Here is a 16,179-nt window from a genome sequence, read left to right as displayed (position 1 = left end):
CTTACTTGGGTTTTCAGGAAGATTAACATATCAGATCTCCCCAGTGAATCATTCCACATATGTAGCTTATACTTCCAAAGCTTCTCTTACTAGAGGTGTATAATATATTGCACTTTTCAAAGAGGGAATTACAACAATTTGGGAAAGAAAAGAGAAAGAGAACAAAAATGATTGATAGACGCATTGACAAAACACCAATTCGGGGGCAGTCCTCTTTGGCATAAGAGTTTATATTCAGAATAAATGATATATGTTCAACCCCCTTCAGATCAGTTCATTATATTCCAAAGTTCACTCTGGATCTCTTGATGTAGTGTTTGGTTTCTGTAGGCATCCTTATGGCACCTTCTCCAAAAGATCTGCTGTGTTGGTGATTTTCTTTTCTTAAAATTGCTTTAAAAGATTTTAAGCTTTAGAATTGAGGACAATTATACCATGGGATTCTCTGAGATGGAGATGAGAAGGATGGGAACAGTGAGTGCACAGGGACGGAGACCAGAGTGGGAATTTTGTGTTTCAGGAACAGACACGACCAGTTTGACTAGGTTAGGAAGGAAACTTATTATATAATAAGGCTGGAAAGATAGATTGGGAGCCAAATTGTGAAGGACTTTTAAAAACAAACAGAAGAGTTTACATTTGATCCTGGAGGCCATAGGGAGCAACTAGAGTTGATTTCAGTAGGGAAGGGAGTCACATAGTCTGATTTGTTCTTAAGGAAACTCACCAGCGGTCACGGAGAGGATAGGTTGTAATGGGGAGAAACTTGAGCTAAATATAGCAGTTAAGCCATTGATATGATTTCAAAACTCAGAATTACACGTTGTTTTTAATAAGTATGTTCAGTGCATAAAAATGTGTTCCATTGATAGCTGTCGCTGTGAAGAACTTATTTAAATGAAAGACAAAATAGTGATGCTCTTTTGTTTGTTCATAGATGAAACCCTCCTGTTAAATGTCATATGTGGGATTCTTTCTGGAGTTATTTCCTCAGCCATTGCCAATCCAACAGATGTTTTGAAAGTAAGTTATTATACGAAACTTTTACATGTTTTGTATGCTCGTCTATATTTTTTTCAGTGACAACAAACCTCTTTATCTAAGAATTTTAGCAGGTAAAAGCTATCTTGCTATATGGATAAAAAAGGTTTACATTCCATAAAAATGAAAAATCATTAGAGCATCTTAAAGCCCAGACCAGGGACAGCTGGGTGGCTGCCAGGCCTGGAGATGGAAAGTCTTGGTTTGAATTTGGCCTCAGATACTTCTTAGCTATGTGCCCCTGGGCAAGTCCCTTATCCCTAATTGCTTAGCTCTTACCATTCTTCTGCCTTGGAACCAATATCTAGTATCAATTCTAAGACAGAAGGTAGTTTTTGTTTTATTTTGTTTTTTTAACAAAAAAGAAAAGCAGATTGAGAATTTTTGAATTTTGAGGGGAGAGGGTTTCTCTATATACTGTAAAGACTAAAATTTAGGGGAGACGGGGAGACTGAGGCAGGTAGAAATTAGTTTCTCTCTGCAAGGAGTATTATATTTTTTAGAGGTTTATTAAAGGTTAAAGATTAAGAATATACAAGTAAGAAACATGTGCCTAGGCCAGAGGCCTAGACAAAATAACCTCACATCATGGAAGAGACGCCTCTGCTCCAAAACGGAAGTCCAAAAAGCCCCTCAAAAGCCTTTGAATCAGCTTAAATCCCTTCTCGATCTCGGCCCAGGTGAGATTACAAGGCATTCTGGGGAAGTGGAGCAAAGGCTCATGGGGATTGTAGTCCTGTATTCGAGTCTTTTTTTTACAATACAAAGTTGCTACCTAACTGGTCTTCCTACTTCCATTCTATTCCCCTTTGTTTCCCATTCTTCCTGACTAATATGTGTACCTAGATTTAGTGATGTGACTCCCCTGCAAGTGCAGTGGATAGAGTGCCAGAGCCTAACAAGATGCCTCTTCTTGAGTTCAAATCTGGTCTCAGGCACTTACTGGCTATGTGATTCTGGGCAAGCCACTTAACGCTGTTGGCTTCAATTTTCCTCATCTATAAAATGAGCTGGTGAAGGAAATGGCAAAACCACTCTAGGATCTTTTTGCCAAGAAAAATCCAAATAGGATCACAAAGAGTTTGATACAACTGAAAAACATATAACATATAACATATAACATGAACATGAATAACAAATTGCCTATTGACTAAAGTTCAAACTCAAGCTTGACATTCAAGGCTCTCAACAGTCTGGTTTCATCCTATTGCTGGAAAGTGTCTTTCCACCCTTATCTTATAGTATACTCCATACTTCAGCTCAGCTGAGCTGCTCTCTGTGCCCTGGTACATGTCCTGGGATTTCTTGACTCTCTGCCTTTATTCTTGCTGTCCCCTATGGCCTTAATGCCCGTGGCATGTTGGATCCTACTTTAAAGCTCAACTCAGATGCAGCCTTCTTCCTGAATTCTTCCAGAATCCTCCACTCTTAACTCATATAGCCTGCATTTTCCTTATCCACTTATGATGTATTATTTTATATATTCATTTGTGTATATATGATATCATCTTACCAGTAAGTTCCATGACAACAAGGATCATACCCTATGTAAAATTTTGTCTTTCCTCCATCACCTGGTACAGTGTTCTATACCTACCTAGTGGGCCTTAACTAAATAATTATTGAACTGAATCAAAAGGGGGAACTTGTTATCTGGAGTAATAATGGTATTAGATGTTATACATCTAATATTACTAGATTATACATCTAATTATTATTATACATTTAATACCATTATTGCTCCAGGGAATTATGTTCCAAAACAACTAAAATCTCTTAATTAATTGGACAAATCTTAGTTTACTTATCACTTTAGTTTGTGATTGGCAGTTCTTTGAGTTTTGAATCATTCTGAGACAGAGTGCCACAGTTCTGAGACTATCTTTACTAAATAGCACTTGTGAAGTAAACTAACCAAACTAGGAAGAGAAATAATAGTCAGAAGTATTGAGGACTCACTTTTGAGGTCCAGTCTTGTAGGAGGGAATCAGAAGCCTACCAGGGGTAATATGAACATGTGATAAAAGTGGTACAGAGCGTTAGGAAAATTCAGAGAGGGGAGAGCTTGATTCTGACAGGGACTACCAGGAAAGGCTTCATGGCTTCATAGCGATAAAATTTGAGTTGAACCCTAATGGAGTAATGCCACATTTAAACTCAGGTCTCCCTGATCCCAGCGGTAAAAATTGAGTACATGGAAACAGGGTGGGAAAGGGAATTCCACATAGGGAATAGTAGAACCTTAAAGGCACGGGGGCAGAAAAATATAGTATGTCTTCAGATAGCAGGAAACATGACACCAATAGATTGTGCTACTATCTTAGCAAGTTTAGAGAGGGAAAACTTGAGGCAGAATATTCTTTTTTTGAAAACCATGATTTCTAAGTCAGTGGCAAGTACTTTTTACTTTCAAATAAAGAACCCATTTGTAGTTCAAGGCAAGTATTGTTTTGGAGAAGTTACTTGAATTTTGACTTTGCCATAGCTTCCCCTTCTTTGAGTAAGAAGTTTGGGAACACATCTCAGTGCTTAGGGATAAGGCATTTGCTGAAACTCCAGAGATCTTTTAGAAAATTACGATGATATTGACCATTCCCTATTCAAATTAGAAGCATATCATTTGCCCCTGAGAAAATCACGCTAGCGGCGTATTTCATTTAGTTCCACTAATATTTATCAAGTGCTCACTTTCTATAAGAAAGATACCTGATATTCAAAAGAAATCCTTCACATTTTAAAAAAGATCAAATAAAATGCCCAGCACTGAGTTAAGCAATATTTATATTGGAATCTTAGCTGTCTGAACTCCCTGTCATCTGAGAAGTTTACTGAGAAGTTCAAGTGAGGTTATGGTGTAAAGGGCATCAGGGCATCATGCCGGAGCTCCGTGTCACTCACTTTTGCATGCCTTTTAGTACAGAGACTTGAAAATAGTAGTGGCCTGTAGTAAAAGATTCAAGAGCCAGACTGGACACCAGCTCATGCTTTTACCCTGCATTACATACAGTGCAGAGGTCATAGAAACAGGGTAAATGTAGATTTACTGAAATGATGACTCACTGATGAGATTACCATCAGTTTATCTCTTTAGCCTTATTAGTCTCTGGTAAGGAAACAAGTATTATTTTTTGTGTTACTGACAGCAAACGGAGATTTTTTTTTCCTTTTTCTTTTTTGCCTTTAATGTTTTATCTTTATTTGATTTTAAGAACACATTTCCACATAAGTTTTCCAAAGTTATATGATTCATGTTATCACTTCTTTCTTCCCTCCCCCCTCTCAGGGTTGACGAGAAATTCAATTTAAGTTATAAATGTATTATCACAGAAAACATTTCTATATTATTCACTTTAGTAATAACAGTAATCTTTTAAAACCAAAAACCCAAATCATATACCCATATAAACAAGTAATAAATCATATGTTTTCTTCTGCATTTCCGCTCCCACAGTTCTTTCTCTGGATGTGGATAGTGTTCTTTCTCATAAGTCCCTCAGATTGCCCTGGATCATTGTGTTGTTGTTAGTAGTAAAGTCTATCACATTTGATTATCCCACAGTATTTCAGTTCTCCTGGTTCTGCTTATTTCACTCTGCATCAGTTCATGTAGGTCTTTCCAGCTCTTTCTGAAATCATCCTTTTCATCATTCTTTATAGCACAATAGTATTCCATCACCAACATATGCCACATTTTGTTCAGCCGTTCCCCAATTGAGAGACATCCCTTTAGTTTCCAATTCTTTGCCACCACAAAAGCTCATCTCCAAATATTTTTGTACAAACCGATCCTTTCCGATTTTTTTTTTTATCTCTTTGGGTTACAGACCTAGTAATGGTATTATTGAATCAAAGGATATGCATGTCTTTTATAGCCATTTGGGTATAATTCCAAATTTTCCTTCAGAATGGTTGTATTACCAGCAATGTTTTGGTGTTCCAATGTTGCCACAGTCCCTCCAACATTTATTATTTTCTTTTACTGTTATACTGACCAATCTGATAAATGTGAAGTGGTACCTCAGAGTTGTTTTAATTTGCATTGCTTTAATAAGGATGTTTTTAGAATGCTTTTTCATATGATTATTGATAGTTCAAGAGGAGATTTCTTTTATTTCCATTATCAGATATTTTGTATCCGGGGCAGCCAGGTAGTGCCACAGTGCACAGAGTTCTGGGCCTGACGTTAGAGAGACCTGAGTTTAAATGGTGATACAGTTTGTTTAGTAGATGTGTGACCCTGGACAAGTTACCTATCCTCTGTTTGCCTCAGTTTTCTCATTTGTAAAATGGGGATAATAATAATCCCTACTTCATGGGATTGTTGTGAAAATCAAATGAGATAATAATTGTAAAGCTTTTAACGTAGTAAGCATTCTCATTAGTGTTAGCAATCATCATCATTATTATTGTTATTTTTTTAATCTACCATAAGCCATTGAGTCTTCTATGATTGTGTAGGCTTTGCAAAGGTGCCTAAGGCATGATCCCTGCTCTAAGTTAGCTTGGGGAGAAGATATTTTGATGAGAATCTCGGGGTATTATTTGTGTTGTACTTTCTTTTTCCATTTACTGATTATTATTAGCCGGTGGTCTTCAGATGCATGTACTGGGAAGAAAACACACTTGTTTTTTCTAACTTGGATCTTAAAAATAATCCTTAGATAAGAATGCAGGCCCAAAGCAATGTGATTCAAGGAGGAATGATAGGCAACTTTATCAACATTTACCAGCAAGAGGGAACAAGAGGACTTTGGAAGGCAAGTATTTCAATCATTATTATATATGATGATAATGATACTGATGAAAGGAAGCAGTGGCTTGGTGGCTAGAGAGCTGACCTCAGAGCTGGGAAGCCCTGGACTCACATCTAGTCTCTGACACATCCTGGCTGGGCAAACCACATAACTTCTTAGTGCTCGAGGCATCTCCTGCAGAGGGTAAGTTGCAGAGATTCTGACTTGCACTGGAAGAGGAGATTTCTTCATACCAGTGAAATCAAAGGCCACATTCCTGTTCCTATCTCTGTCCCTAATAATGAGAATAATAACCCACTTTTCCATATCCTTTAAGGCTTGCAAAGTGCTTTCTTTGTGCATGATAGCACTACGAGGTGGGTTATATTCTATTATGATCATATTTTGTCATTTTTAACTTTTCTTTTGTTTCTCCCCCACAATTTTCAGGACTGCACCTAACTTAATTTAACTGAACAAATGGGAGAAAAGGAAGAGTAGCTTTTGAAATTATTCCTTCCCATATTGATCTTTCCTTCTTTAATTTCCCCATTTGTAAAGTGGAGCTGCACCAAGTAATAACTGATTTTTCATTTAAAAGTATCTCGTGGATAATTGGATTGCTAGAGTTGCTAAGTAATAACGAATATTTCCTTTATGGGTTGAATGTGCATGCTTTATTTTTCTTATTAGATTAGAGTAACTTTAACATGCTGTATTCTGTTCAATTATTTTTTTTTTTAATTTAGGGGGTGTCCCTTACTGCGCAGAGAGCTGCCATTGTTGTTGGAGTGGAATTACCAGTCTATGATATCACCAAGAAGCATCTAATCCTGTCTGGCCTGATGGGAGATACTGTCTATACACACTTTCTGTATGTACATGCAATATCCTTTTTTTTTTTTAATTAATAGAATTTATTTCCAGGCATCTCAGCCCCTTCCCTCCCTCCTCACACCACATGTGGCATCATCCAGCAAATAGATACGTATATGTAGATTATATCTTTTGAGTTTACACTTCTGAGTTCATTCTCTCGAGGTGAACATTCACAAGTTATTCTTCAAATATTAAATCTACGGCTGTATATAATGTTCTTCTGGTTCTACTCTTGGGAGGTTCTCTTGATTTTTATTTTTCATTATCTTATGTAATTCTTTGCAAGTTTTTAGAAAAAAAGCCCATTATTTCTTATGCTGCAGTAGTATTTCATCACAATCATATATTACAATTTATTTAGCCACTCCCTAATTGATGGATCTCTCCTTGGTTTTCAGTTCTTTGCCACCATAAAGAAAACTGCTATAAATATTTTAGAACATATAGGTTCTTTCCCTTTTTCTGTGATCTCCTTGGGAAACAGGGAATAGACAGTTTTATAGTTCTTTGTGTATAATGCCAAATTGTTCTCCATAATGGTTGGATCAGTTCCCAGTTCCATCAGCAGTGTATTAATGTCCCTGTTTTTCTACATCTCCTCCAACATTTTTCTTTTTGTCCTTTTTTTATTTTAGCCAATCTGATGGTTGTGAGATGATACTGATATTTGACTTTGATGTCTTCCTCTGAAAATTGCTTGTTTCATATCTTTTGCCCTTTTATCAGTGGGAGGATGGCTTTTATTCCCATACTTAATATCCTTTAAAATATTAGGTATATTTGAGGATTAAATGGAGATTTAGTACATCCTTTTATGTTTACCCACCAGGGAACTGGCCTATGATTTCAGAGATGTAGGGAACCTCTCTCCAAGATAGATTTATACCTGCTATGCAATGTAGAGTCCAAGTTGCCTGGAGGCATTGAAAGATTAAGTGACTTGCTTAGGGTCTTGCAGTCAGTATGTAGTAAAGGTAGGATTTGAATCCAGGTTTTTTAATGACATTGAAGTGAGCTCGCTATTACCCTGCCTCTCAATACACAGTTATGGAATTTTAATTGGGAAGGAAGTTGTTACAGATATACATATAAAATGAGAATAAAAGCTATTTTAAAAGTTTTCATATTATTAAGGTGTATACTATCAGTTCATCTTATTTTTCTAAAATGTAATTGATAGGATTATAATGAAAAGAGATATCACATAAATGCACAATAAAGTCTGTTTACTGTGTGTCTCTTTTAAAAAATTCTTCAATTTTTGACAAAATGTTGAGGTTTGCTTTCAAAACCAAGCTTAGAATGTCAAAAAATGTGCCTTGAGCTAACAGTAGCATTTAAGACTTACAACAGATGATTGAATAGTTTTTTCGGTAGAAAAGATTGGTACTTATTTGGGAAAGAAAATAGTAGAGCTGTAGACTTAATGAAGAAAAATCAAAGTATAGACATTACAAGGAATAACTCCATGGCTGTAGCAGAAGAGGACCCATTCCTAATGTCCACACGGTTGTTTAGTGCAGAAGGCCAGGTTCGTGCATTGTGCCACCAATTGCCCCTGTTATATTCTTATACTACAATTTGTTCATCCATTCCCCAATTAATGGACATCTATTTTGTTTCCAGTTTTTGGCTGCTACAAAAAGTTTTGTGATAAATATTTTGGAATAAATGGAGGCCTTTTTGTCAAAGGCCTCCATGAATGTATATACCTAGCCATGGAATCTTCAGGTCAAAGGGTATTGACATGTAGCCACTATTTTTGCATAATTCAAATTTGCTTTCCTCAATGCTTTCCTCAATACTCACTCACAGTTCTATCAAAAATGTATTTGTGTTGCCTTTCTATAACCCCTTTATCATCGCCCATTGTTGTCTTTTGTCAGCTTTGTCCATTTGTTAGGCATGAGATAAACCCTCTCCGTTACTTTGAGTTTCATTTTTCTCATTATTAGTGATTCTGAACATTCATAGAGTTGTTCATAATTAGCAATTCTTTCGTGAACTCTTTGTTAATATGCTTAGAATTCTCATTCCTTGGGCAATGGCTTTTGATCTTGTTCATTTCTGTGATTCTCTTTTGTTCCGGCCCTTTTATTATTGGGGAGTCTTCTGCATTTCCATCTTATAGCTAATGCCCAAACTCTCGATGATGAAGCAGTTATAGAACCTGAATGGATGTATGTCATGGCCCTGCCATTACCTTCTAATCCTTTGTTCCCTCTACAGAGCTCTACTGTGATGGAGTCGGAGCTTCTAACCTGATATTCGATGTTGGTGTTTAGTTCACATATCAAAAATTGTCTCTCTTACTAGGTCCAGTTTTACTTGTGGTTTAGCTGGAGCCCTTGCTTCAAACCCTATTGATGTTGTGAGAACACGTATGATGAATCAGAGAGCCTTACGAGATGGAACATGTTCTGGTTACAAAAGCACCCTGGATTGCTTGTTACAGGTAAGGATACCTTTCTAGGAATACATTTGGAAGATATGTACACGTACATATTTTTCTGTGTGTGCCCAGAATATGTACACATCTATGAGAATATCTTCTCTAGTATATTTACTTTCATTTCGTCTTCTGAAAGACTTATTTATGAGGGAAATTGAGGTCAAGATCCACTTTAGATTAACATCTGCTGGAAATCACAGTTCATGAGCCCCCATTGATATTTCTTTTGTCAGATCAACCAGAATATATGTCTGTTAAAAGTAAAGGGCATTGCCAGGAAAATGAGACTAAGCAGAGTAATATTTAAAAGGAGAGAATTTACAACATTTGATTCACTATAATCCACTTGACCAAATTTGGAATCAAAAAAAGTGACAGGAAAGCAAAGTTTATTTTCTTTGTGTCCCTGTTCTGCTATAATAATGAGGAGATGGTTTTATACAAACAGAGTGGAATCCTGTTGTACTTGGAAACCTAAGTGTAAAAATGGTCAGAATATCCTTGGAAGGTAGATTCTAAATAGTTCACTTTTATTTTAATCCTTGGAATATAATATTCTCTTTCTACATTCCTAAGATAGGTTTAAAATATGAAGTTATTGAATGATTTAGATATTCTCAGCAATGCAAAGATCCAAGACAGTTCCAAAAGAACCATGACAAAAAATGCTATCCACTTCCAGAGAGAGAAGTGATAAATTCTAAATGCAGATTGAAGCACACTTTTTGTGTTCCTTATTTTTATTGTTTTTTTTTATGGTTTCTTTTGTTACATGGCTGATATAGAAATATGTTTTGCATGACTCCACATGTGTAATTAGCATCAAATTGCTTGCCTCCTCAAGGAGAATGTAAGGGATGGTCAGGATAGTTTGAAACTCAAATTTAAAAAAAATAATTGTTAAAAATTTTTACATGTAATTGGGGAATGTTTAACAAAATGAATAAAAAAGAATCTTAAAAAATAAAAAATATGACGTTATAGAGAAGAGAGCAAGTTTTCCTTATTCACAACCATTTATTGTTAGCCTATGAAAATGGCTTTTTATAAGATTTTCTTGCTCTTCTTAAAAGTTTTTTTAATTTTAATAACAAATTTCCACATGAGTTTTCTGAAGTTATATAATCCAAATTGTTTCTCTTCCCCTTTCTTGGAGCTGGCAAGCAATTCAATCTGGGTTATACATGTATTATTACATAAAGCATGTTTCCATATTATTCATTTTTGGAAGTGAATAATCTTATAAAGCCAAAACCCTAAAACATATACACAAATAAACAAGTGATAAACCATGTGCTTCCATCTGCATTCTTTCTCCAATAGTTCTTTCTCTGGAGGTGGATAGCATTCTTTTTTCATGAGTGCCTCAGAATTGTTCTGGATCATTATATTTCTATTAGTAGCAAAGTCTATCACATTTGATCATTCCACAGTATTACTGTTACTGTGTACAATGTTTTCCTGATTCTGGTTATTTTAATTCTGCATCAGTTCAATAAGTCTTTCCAGCCCTTTTTGAAATCATCCTGTCCATCATTCCTAATAACACAATAGTATTCCATCACAAGCATATACCACAATTTGTTCAGCCATTCCCCAGTTGATGAACATCCCCTTAATTTTCAATTCTTTGCCACCACAAAGAGAGTAATTATAAATATTTTTGAATAAACAGATCCTTTCCTATTTATTTCTTGCTCTTCTAACCTAAGAGCTCAAGTAGGTCAACAGGGAAATCAATCAGTCAATCAAAAAACTATAAAATACTATAGTTTGACTCAAACCTAATTTCTTGGGATCTACTGTGAACATAGCATTTTGCTCTGAGGTGGGATTATTAGTCTTATATCAGTCAGTATAAGAAGGACTAGATATTTTCCTAAGGAATGCTCCTTTTAAAAAAGAATCTTCTTTGGGACACTTTTATTTTCTCAGTAAATAAATAGGATAGTTCAATAATTGATAATGCTTTTGACTGCTTCACAATCCAAATAATCTCTCTTTCTTCCCCAATAGACATGGAAGAGTGAAGGATTTTTTGCTTTGTATAAAGGATTTTGGCCAAATTGGTTGAGACTTGGTCCTTGGAATATTATTGTATCCTTTCCTGTTCCAGTGAATCTGAAAAAATATAATTGTAAGAATGCTATTTTTGAAATTATATTGGTCATGTTGCTATGAATTATAGTCTTGGCACACAGGGCCTATTCATTGTAATTCTAAACAACAGAGCTGTTATTTGGTAACCATATTCTTTGTGAATTGCATTTAGGCTATGAGCTACTGCATTTTCACATATGAAATACTAATTTTGTGTCTTTTTTGATTTTCTGAAAGAATTTGAAAGTGCTTTCTCAAAAAGATTGGTTCTTTGGAGACATGACTATGGGAGAAAGTGACATAATTATTAGTGCCTTGAATTTATACCATGTTTATAGAAAACTTGAGTGAGCCTGAAGAGAAAGGATCAGATTGGAAATCAAAAGACCTGGTTTTGAATATGACTCTTCTATTCCACTATCTGTGTGACTGTAAACAAGTCATTTTATTTATAGACGCTTCAGTTTCTTCATCTGTCAAATGAGAAGGTGTAGAATAGATGGTTTCTGAGAAACATTCTGTCTCTGAATCTATATCTTTAATTTTTTACCCATCCCACTCACATATAAAATGCCACTTCTTTTCTTTGTCAGAAGGTCAGAACTCTTGTTTTTACCCAGATTGTGATTGCCTTAATTAATTGTGTTAATTTTATCACAATCTGACTGATATTTTTTCGTTGAATTGATAGATTGTTGGACTGATTTTTACCTGACTGACAAGTCTGTTACACCCAGCCAAATAGAAACACACCCAGGAATTTACCCAGTAGCATTATTTCCAATGCAAATCTAATGAATTCACTTTAGCAAAGCATTTATTAAGGGACTACTATATACCAGGCATTGAAACCAGAAGACCACAGGAAAAAGTGATTGAGCCTATTGCCTTACATTTCATTGTGCATTTTTAGTTTTTAGAAGGGAGTGAATTTACCATGGAACTCACCCAACTCACAATTAGTTTGATTTCTCTATTTTGGTAAATTTCGTGGGAGGAGGTTTCGTCAATTCGAAAGATCATATTTTGGCTCTGGGTGGGTATTGTTTCTTGACTTTAGTTCATGTTGCAATTATCACTTGATTGTTGCTATTTTAAAACAGTGGGAGTGACTTTAAAAATTCCTTTGCTTATGATTGTAAGAAACATTTGTATTGGAGTCCTCTTTTTTTTTTAAATGAACAATATGGATAAATCTCTTTAGAAGTTTGGAATTTTAATTACACACAGTGTGAAGCCTGGCTATATTAATGGATAGTGTAGTGTATTTTTTTTAAATTTTATTTTTTGAATTGGTATGTGTATTTTTTTAAACCTATATCTTTTGTCTTAGAATCACTAAGGTTAAGTGATTTGCCCAGAGTCACATAGCTAAGAAGTGTCTGAGACTCTATTTGAACCCAGGACCTTCTGTCTCTTGGCCTTGCTTTCTACCCATCCCCTTTCCAGCCACTTAACTGCCCCTAATGGATAGTGCATTAATGGAGTACATGGTAATACCACATGACAGGCCAATTTTAGCTTTTATGTTCTAGAAGCTGAGAATCTTACCATGCTGACATTCCCTTTTTCACAGAAGGGAGAAAGTGAATGCCTCATGTGACGTCAGACAAAATTGGGATACAGCTTCGTGTTCTGCCTCCCTTTTATCCTTGGTGCCCATCCCAGCAGCAGAGGGCTCTTCCCCACCTGCTCCCATGCCAGGTTTTCGCTCTCTGAAGCAACCTGATCCTGTATCTCATCACTCAGAATGTAGCTTGTCTGTTACTTAATCTCATCAGCTAATTGGTACGAATGTGATATTGAGAAAAAGCCAGGAGCCTGCTTGCAGGCAGCATCTGGTTTAACCAGGGCTCACAGGGAAGAGTAGAGAAGGACACCTGGGCAGGCCTACCTACCAAAAGAAGATTTTTGGGAAAGGGGGCAACCCCTCAGACCACAGCATTTTTCCTGGGTCCCAACTCCCTCTGTATCTAGGACTAGCCTGCTGCTGCTCTCTGGCCAATTCGCATTTTCACTTTCATGGGTCGGGTTTCTTTATTAGAATCCAGATGGCGTGACTGTTGGCCTTAACAGACTATTTTACAGTTCTTTGTGACATATGAACAATTAAAAAAACTGGACTTGTGACAGCTTGTGATGGCCTCCGACATCGCTATGCCAAGGATGCTATTTTCAGCTACAGGAATGCTTTTGGCTTTTTAGTGCTTGACTCATCACAAATCTGGAGATGCAGCAACGGGTCAGAAGTGTCAGCGCAGAAGCGTTCGTCTAGATCCTTCACACGCAGCTCCCCGATGACCTGGAAGCACCGAGTTTCATTCAGAACGTCTCTTCCTAATATTTAAGCGCTCCTGGCTAGCAGATGGATCAAGGGCATGTCTTGGCTGCATTTTGTAGCACTGCGTAGGGGAAAAGGGAGAACTGAGATAGTATTTCTTCTTCACAAGATGACTGTGATGTAGCTCAGCGTTTAGCTAGAAATGATAAGGAATAGGGATGGACCTTGTGATTTCATTGGCGTAAGTAGCCCCCAGCGAAGGGAACTTCCTCTGTCGGGCCAGGTGAGCAACTTCTCTGCGACTTCGAGAACTGAGAAATTGACTTGCCTGAGGTCACCAGGATGTCAGAGGAAAGGCGTGGACCCAGATCTTCCCGTTTTCCAGGTGGGAACTCTATCCACCATCTTATATAGGGAATATTAGAGTGCTGGGATGGAGAAGCCATTCCTAGCTTCTTAATAGAGTCCCCAAAATTGTGACTCCTGGACTCCTGGTGACTTTAGCTTGGCATCAGAAGAGACTTCAGAACTTGAGAACAATCAGTGGAAACATTGTCTAGGGAGTGTATAATGGAAATGTTTCTTTAATTTACTAAAAAACAAACCAACCTTTACCTTCCATCTACTATGTATTGGTTCCAAGACAGAAGAGCAGTAAGGGCTAGGCAATGAGGGCTAAGTGACTTGGCCAGGGTCATACAGTTAGGAAGTGTCTGAGGCCAGTTTTGGACCCAGGTCCTTCCATTTATAGTCTTGTCTCTCAATCTATTGAGTTACCACCCAGCTGCCCCTTTGAATTCATTTTAAGCAGAATGTCTTTTTCACTTCCTATTCACAATGAATGCAAAACTTTCAGAACTTCTTCTGTGGGGCAAAATGTTAACCAAGTTCTCTTATTTGTAGCTTCAAAGAAAGTTGCCTTTAAAGGGAGTTACTTCACTGTTTGAAGGGGTGGTAGATTGGGAGTCCATAAACCCAGTTTCTGTATGGCGCCTTGCCACCAATTTGCTGTATAATTTTTTAGGAAAAGCCCAAGAACCTTCTGGTTCTCCCGTTTCCTCATCTCAAAAATGGAAGTGGGAAGGCGTATGGCTATACTGAAGGTGAAATGGCATCTTCCAGTCTCCACCGCTTTAAATCCTTGTGTTGGAGGAGGTGAAAATGGATCCTATCGTTATAGGCTGAGGGTTTTACAGCAAACTGTTACTGTATGGATTTGTTACGTTTCAAGAGATGTTACAATAAGGTGCCTTCCTGGTTGTTTAACCTCGCCACCATTTCTCAGTACTTTCTTCCAGCAGGCTGAAAGGAATATTGAGTTGTTTGTTTTATTTGCCAAATGCCAAAGATTTTCAATTTTATGAAGCAGAGTCTGATTACCAAAAAGAGAACCTAACGCAGGATGACTTAAAAAAAAAAAGACAAAAGCACTTGTGTTAGGTGCCAGTTTCTTTGGTGATTTCTCTCTGGATGGTAACAAAGGATCACTAATTTTTTTTTTTTTAACATTTAACATTTAACAAATAAAGGAAAGGCCCTAGACCTCTTGTTACTGTTAACAAACTGTCTCAAAATGCTGTATTTTGTTACTTTACCAGACATTCCACCAATATGGTTTAAATCAAAAGATTGATTTCTTTAAACTTCAAAGATTTTTGTTTTCATATTAACCACTCACTGATGGTTTCTTTTTTGGATTGCACAAGACACTTTATTTTTTTTAAAGGTGTATATATTTTCCAAAACATAGACAAGTTTGTTTTTAAGACCATTTATAAAATGTTGTAACTTTTACCCTATCTATTTATCCATTTTTCTATTTTCATACTATTTGTATGTAAAGTTCATACAAGAATGTAAATTTGAAGGAATTGAGTTAAATGAGTTCTAAAGCCCTTCCTACTCTAACTTTCAATGGTTTAAATCAAAATCATTTTAAAAAAGACTTTTTTAAAAAAGAATGTACCAGCAGTTCTTAAGGGCTTAGTTATTCAGTCTCATGAAGGACTTGATTTGACTAGTTTTAGGCCTTAGAATGATAAATGGCAATTTTAGAAGATTCTAGTCAGAAAAAGGCTGAGGAATTGGGAGCATACTCCTTCCCACTTGTATGTTTTAAGATACAGCTTAAGCCTTCTCCCTCCCCCTACTTTTGAATATGTTTTTGTAGTTTGAAAAGGAAAATTTGATGGTTTAAAAGTTGTTTCCCCTGTAGCTTCTATAACCAAGTCACTAAAAAATGTTTATTGTTTGCACATGAATTCATTTAGCCTTTGATGTTAAAAGTTGCCAGTCACTATTAAGAGAAATGTTTCCTGCTTATTATATTTATTTGTAAGTTCAAATTGCAGAGCTTTATGTAAAAATGTAATTTTCTTAAGTTTTTCTGCTTTCAGCTTTTTATTTAAATATTGCCAAGATGTACAGACACAAACCTTTTGTTTAATAAACTGGAGTAATTAATAAAGATGAAAAATCCTTTTTGGTCTTTTCAAATAGCTACTAAATTAAAACAAAACTCAGAATATAGAAATGAAGAGCAAAGTATGTTGTAGCTCTGGGCATTTTCCCTCACACAATCTGTTGAGTCAACTTTAAAATTCCGCCCCCCGCCCCCCGCCCCCAACTTTGAAATGGTCAGTTTGACCCAGCGGAAAAGGAGCACTGGAGTGCTTTTTTATTTTAATAAAATT

The 16,179-nt window shown here is 36.4% G+C and overlaps 1 protein-coding gene across 3 annotated transcripts in view; it reads left to right on the top strand.

Moving 5' to 3' along the window:
* Positions 1-15,962, top strand: part of SLC25A30 (solute carrier family 25 member 30) — a 39,501-nt gene extending 23,539 nt beyond the window's left edge. For 2 of the 3 annotated variants that reach the window (XM_007501570.3, XM_001364098.4), the window contains exons 5-10: positions 938-1,023; positions 5,703-5,798; positions 6,524-6,648; positions 8,970-9,108; positions 11,122-11,202; positions 13,294-15,962. In XM_007501570.3, coding sequence (XP_007501632.1) covers positions 938-1,023; positions 5,703-5,798; positions 6,524-6,648; positions 8,970-9,108; positions 11,122-11,202; positions 13,294-13,335 — 569 coding nt within the window. In that variant the 3' untranslated portion in view covers positions 13,336-15,962. Of the gene's footprint in view, positions 1-937; positions 1,024-5,702; positions 5,799-6,523; positions 6,649-8,969; positions 9,109-11,121 lie in introns of all 3 variants that reach the window. The other variant, XM_056807884.1, reaches the window with a different exon arrangement.
* The last annotated feature ends 217 nt before the right edge of the window (positions 15,963-16,179 follow it).

Source organism: Monodelphis domestica, chromosome 8, assembly GCF_027887165.1.
Source record: "Monodelphis domestica isolate mMonDom1 chromosome 8, mMonDom1.pri, whole genome shotgun sequence".
NCBI lineage: Eukaryota > Metazoa > Chordata > Mammalia > Didelphimorphia > Didelphidae > Monodelphis > Monodelphis domestica.
This window is presented reverse-complemented; position numbering and strand designations above follow the sequence as displayed.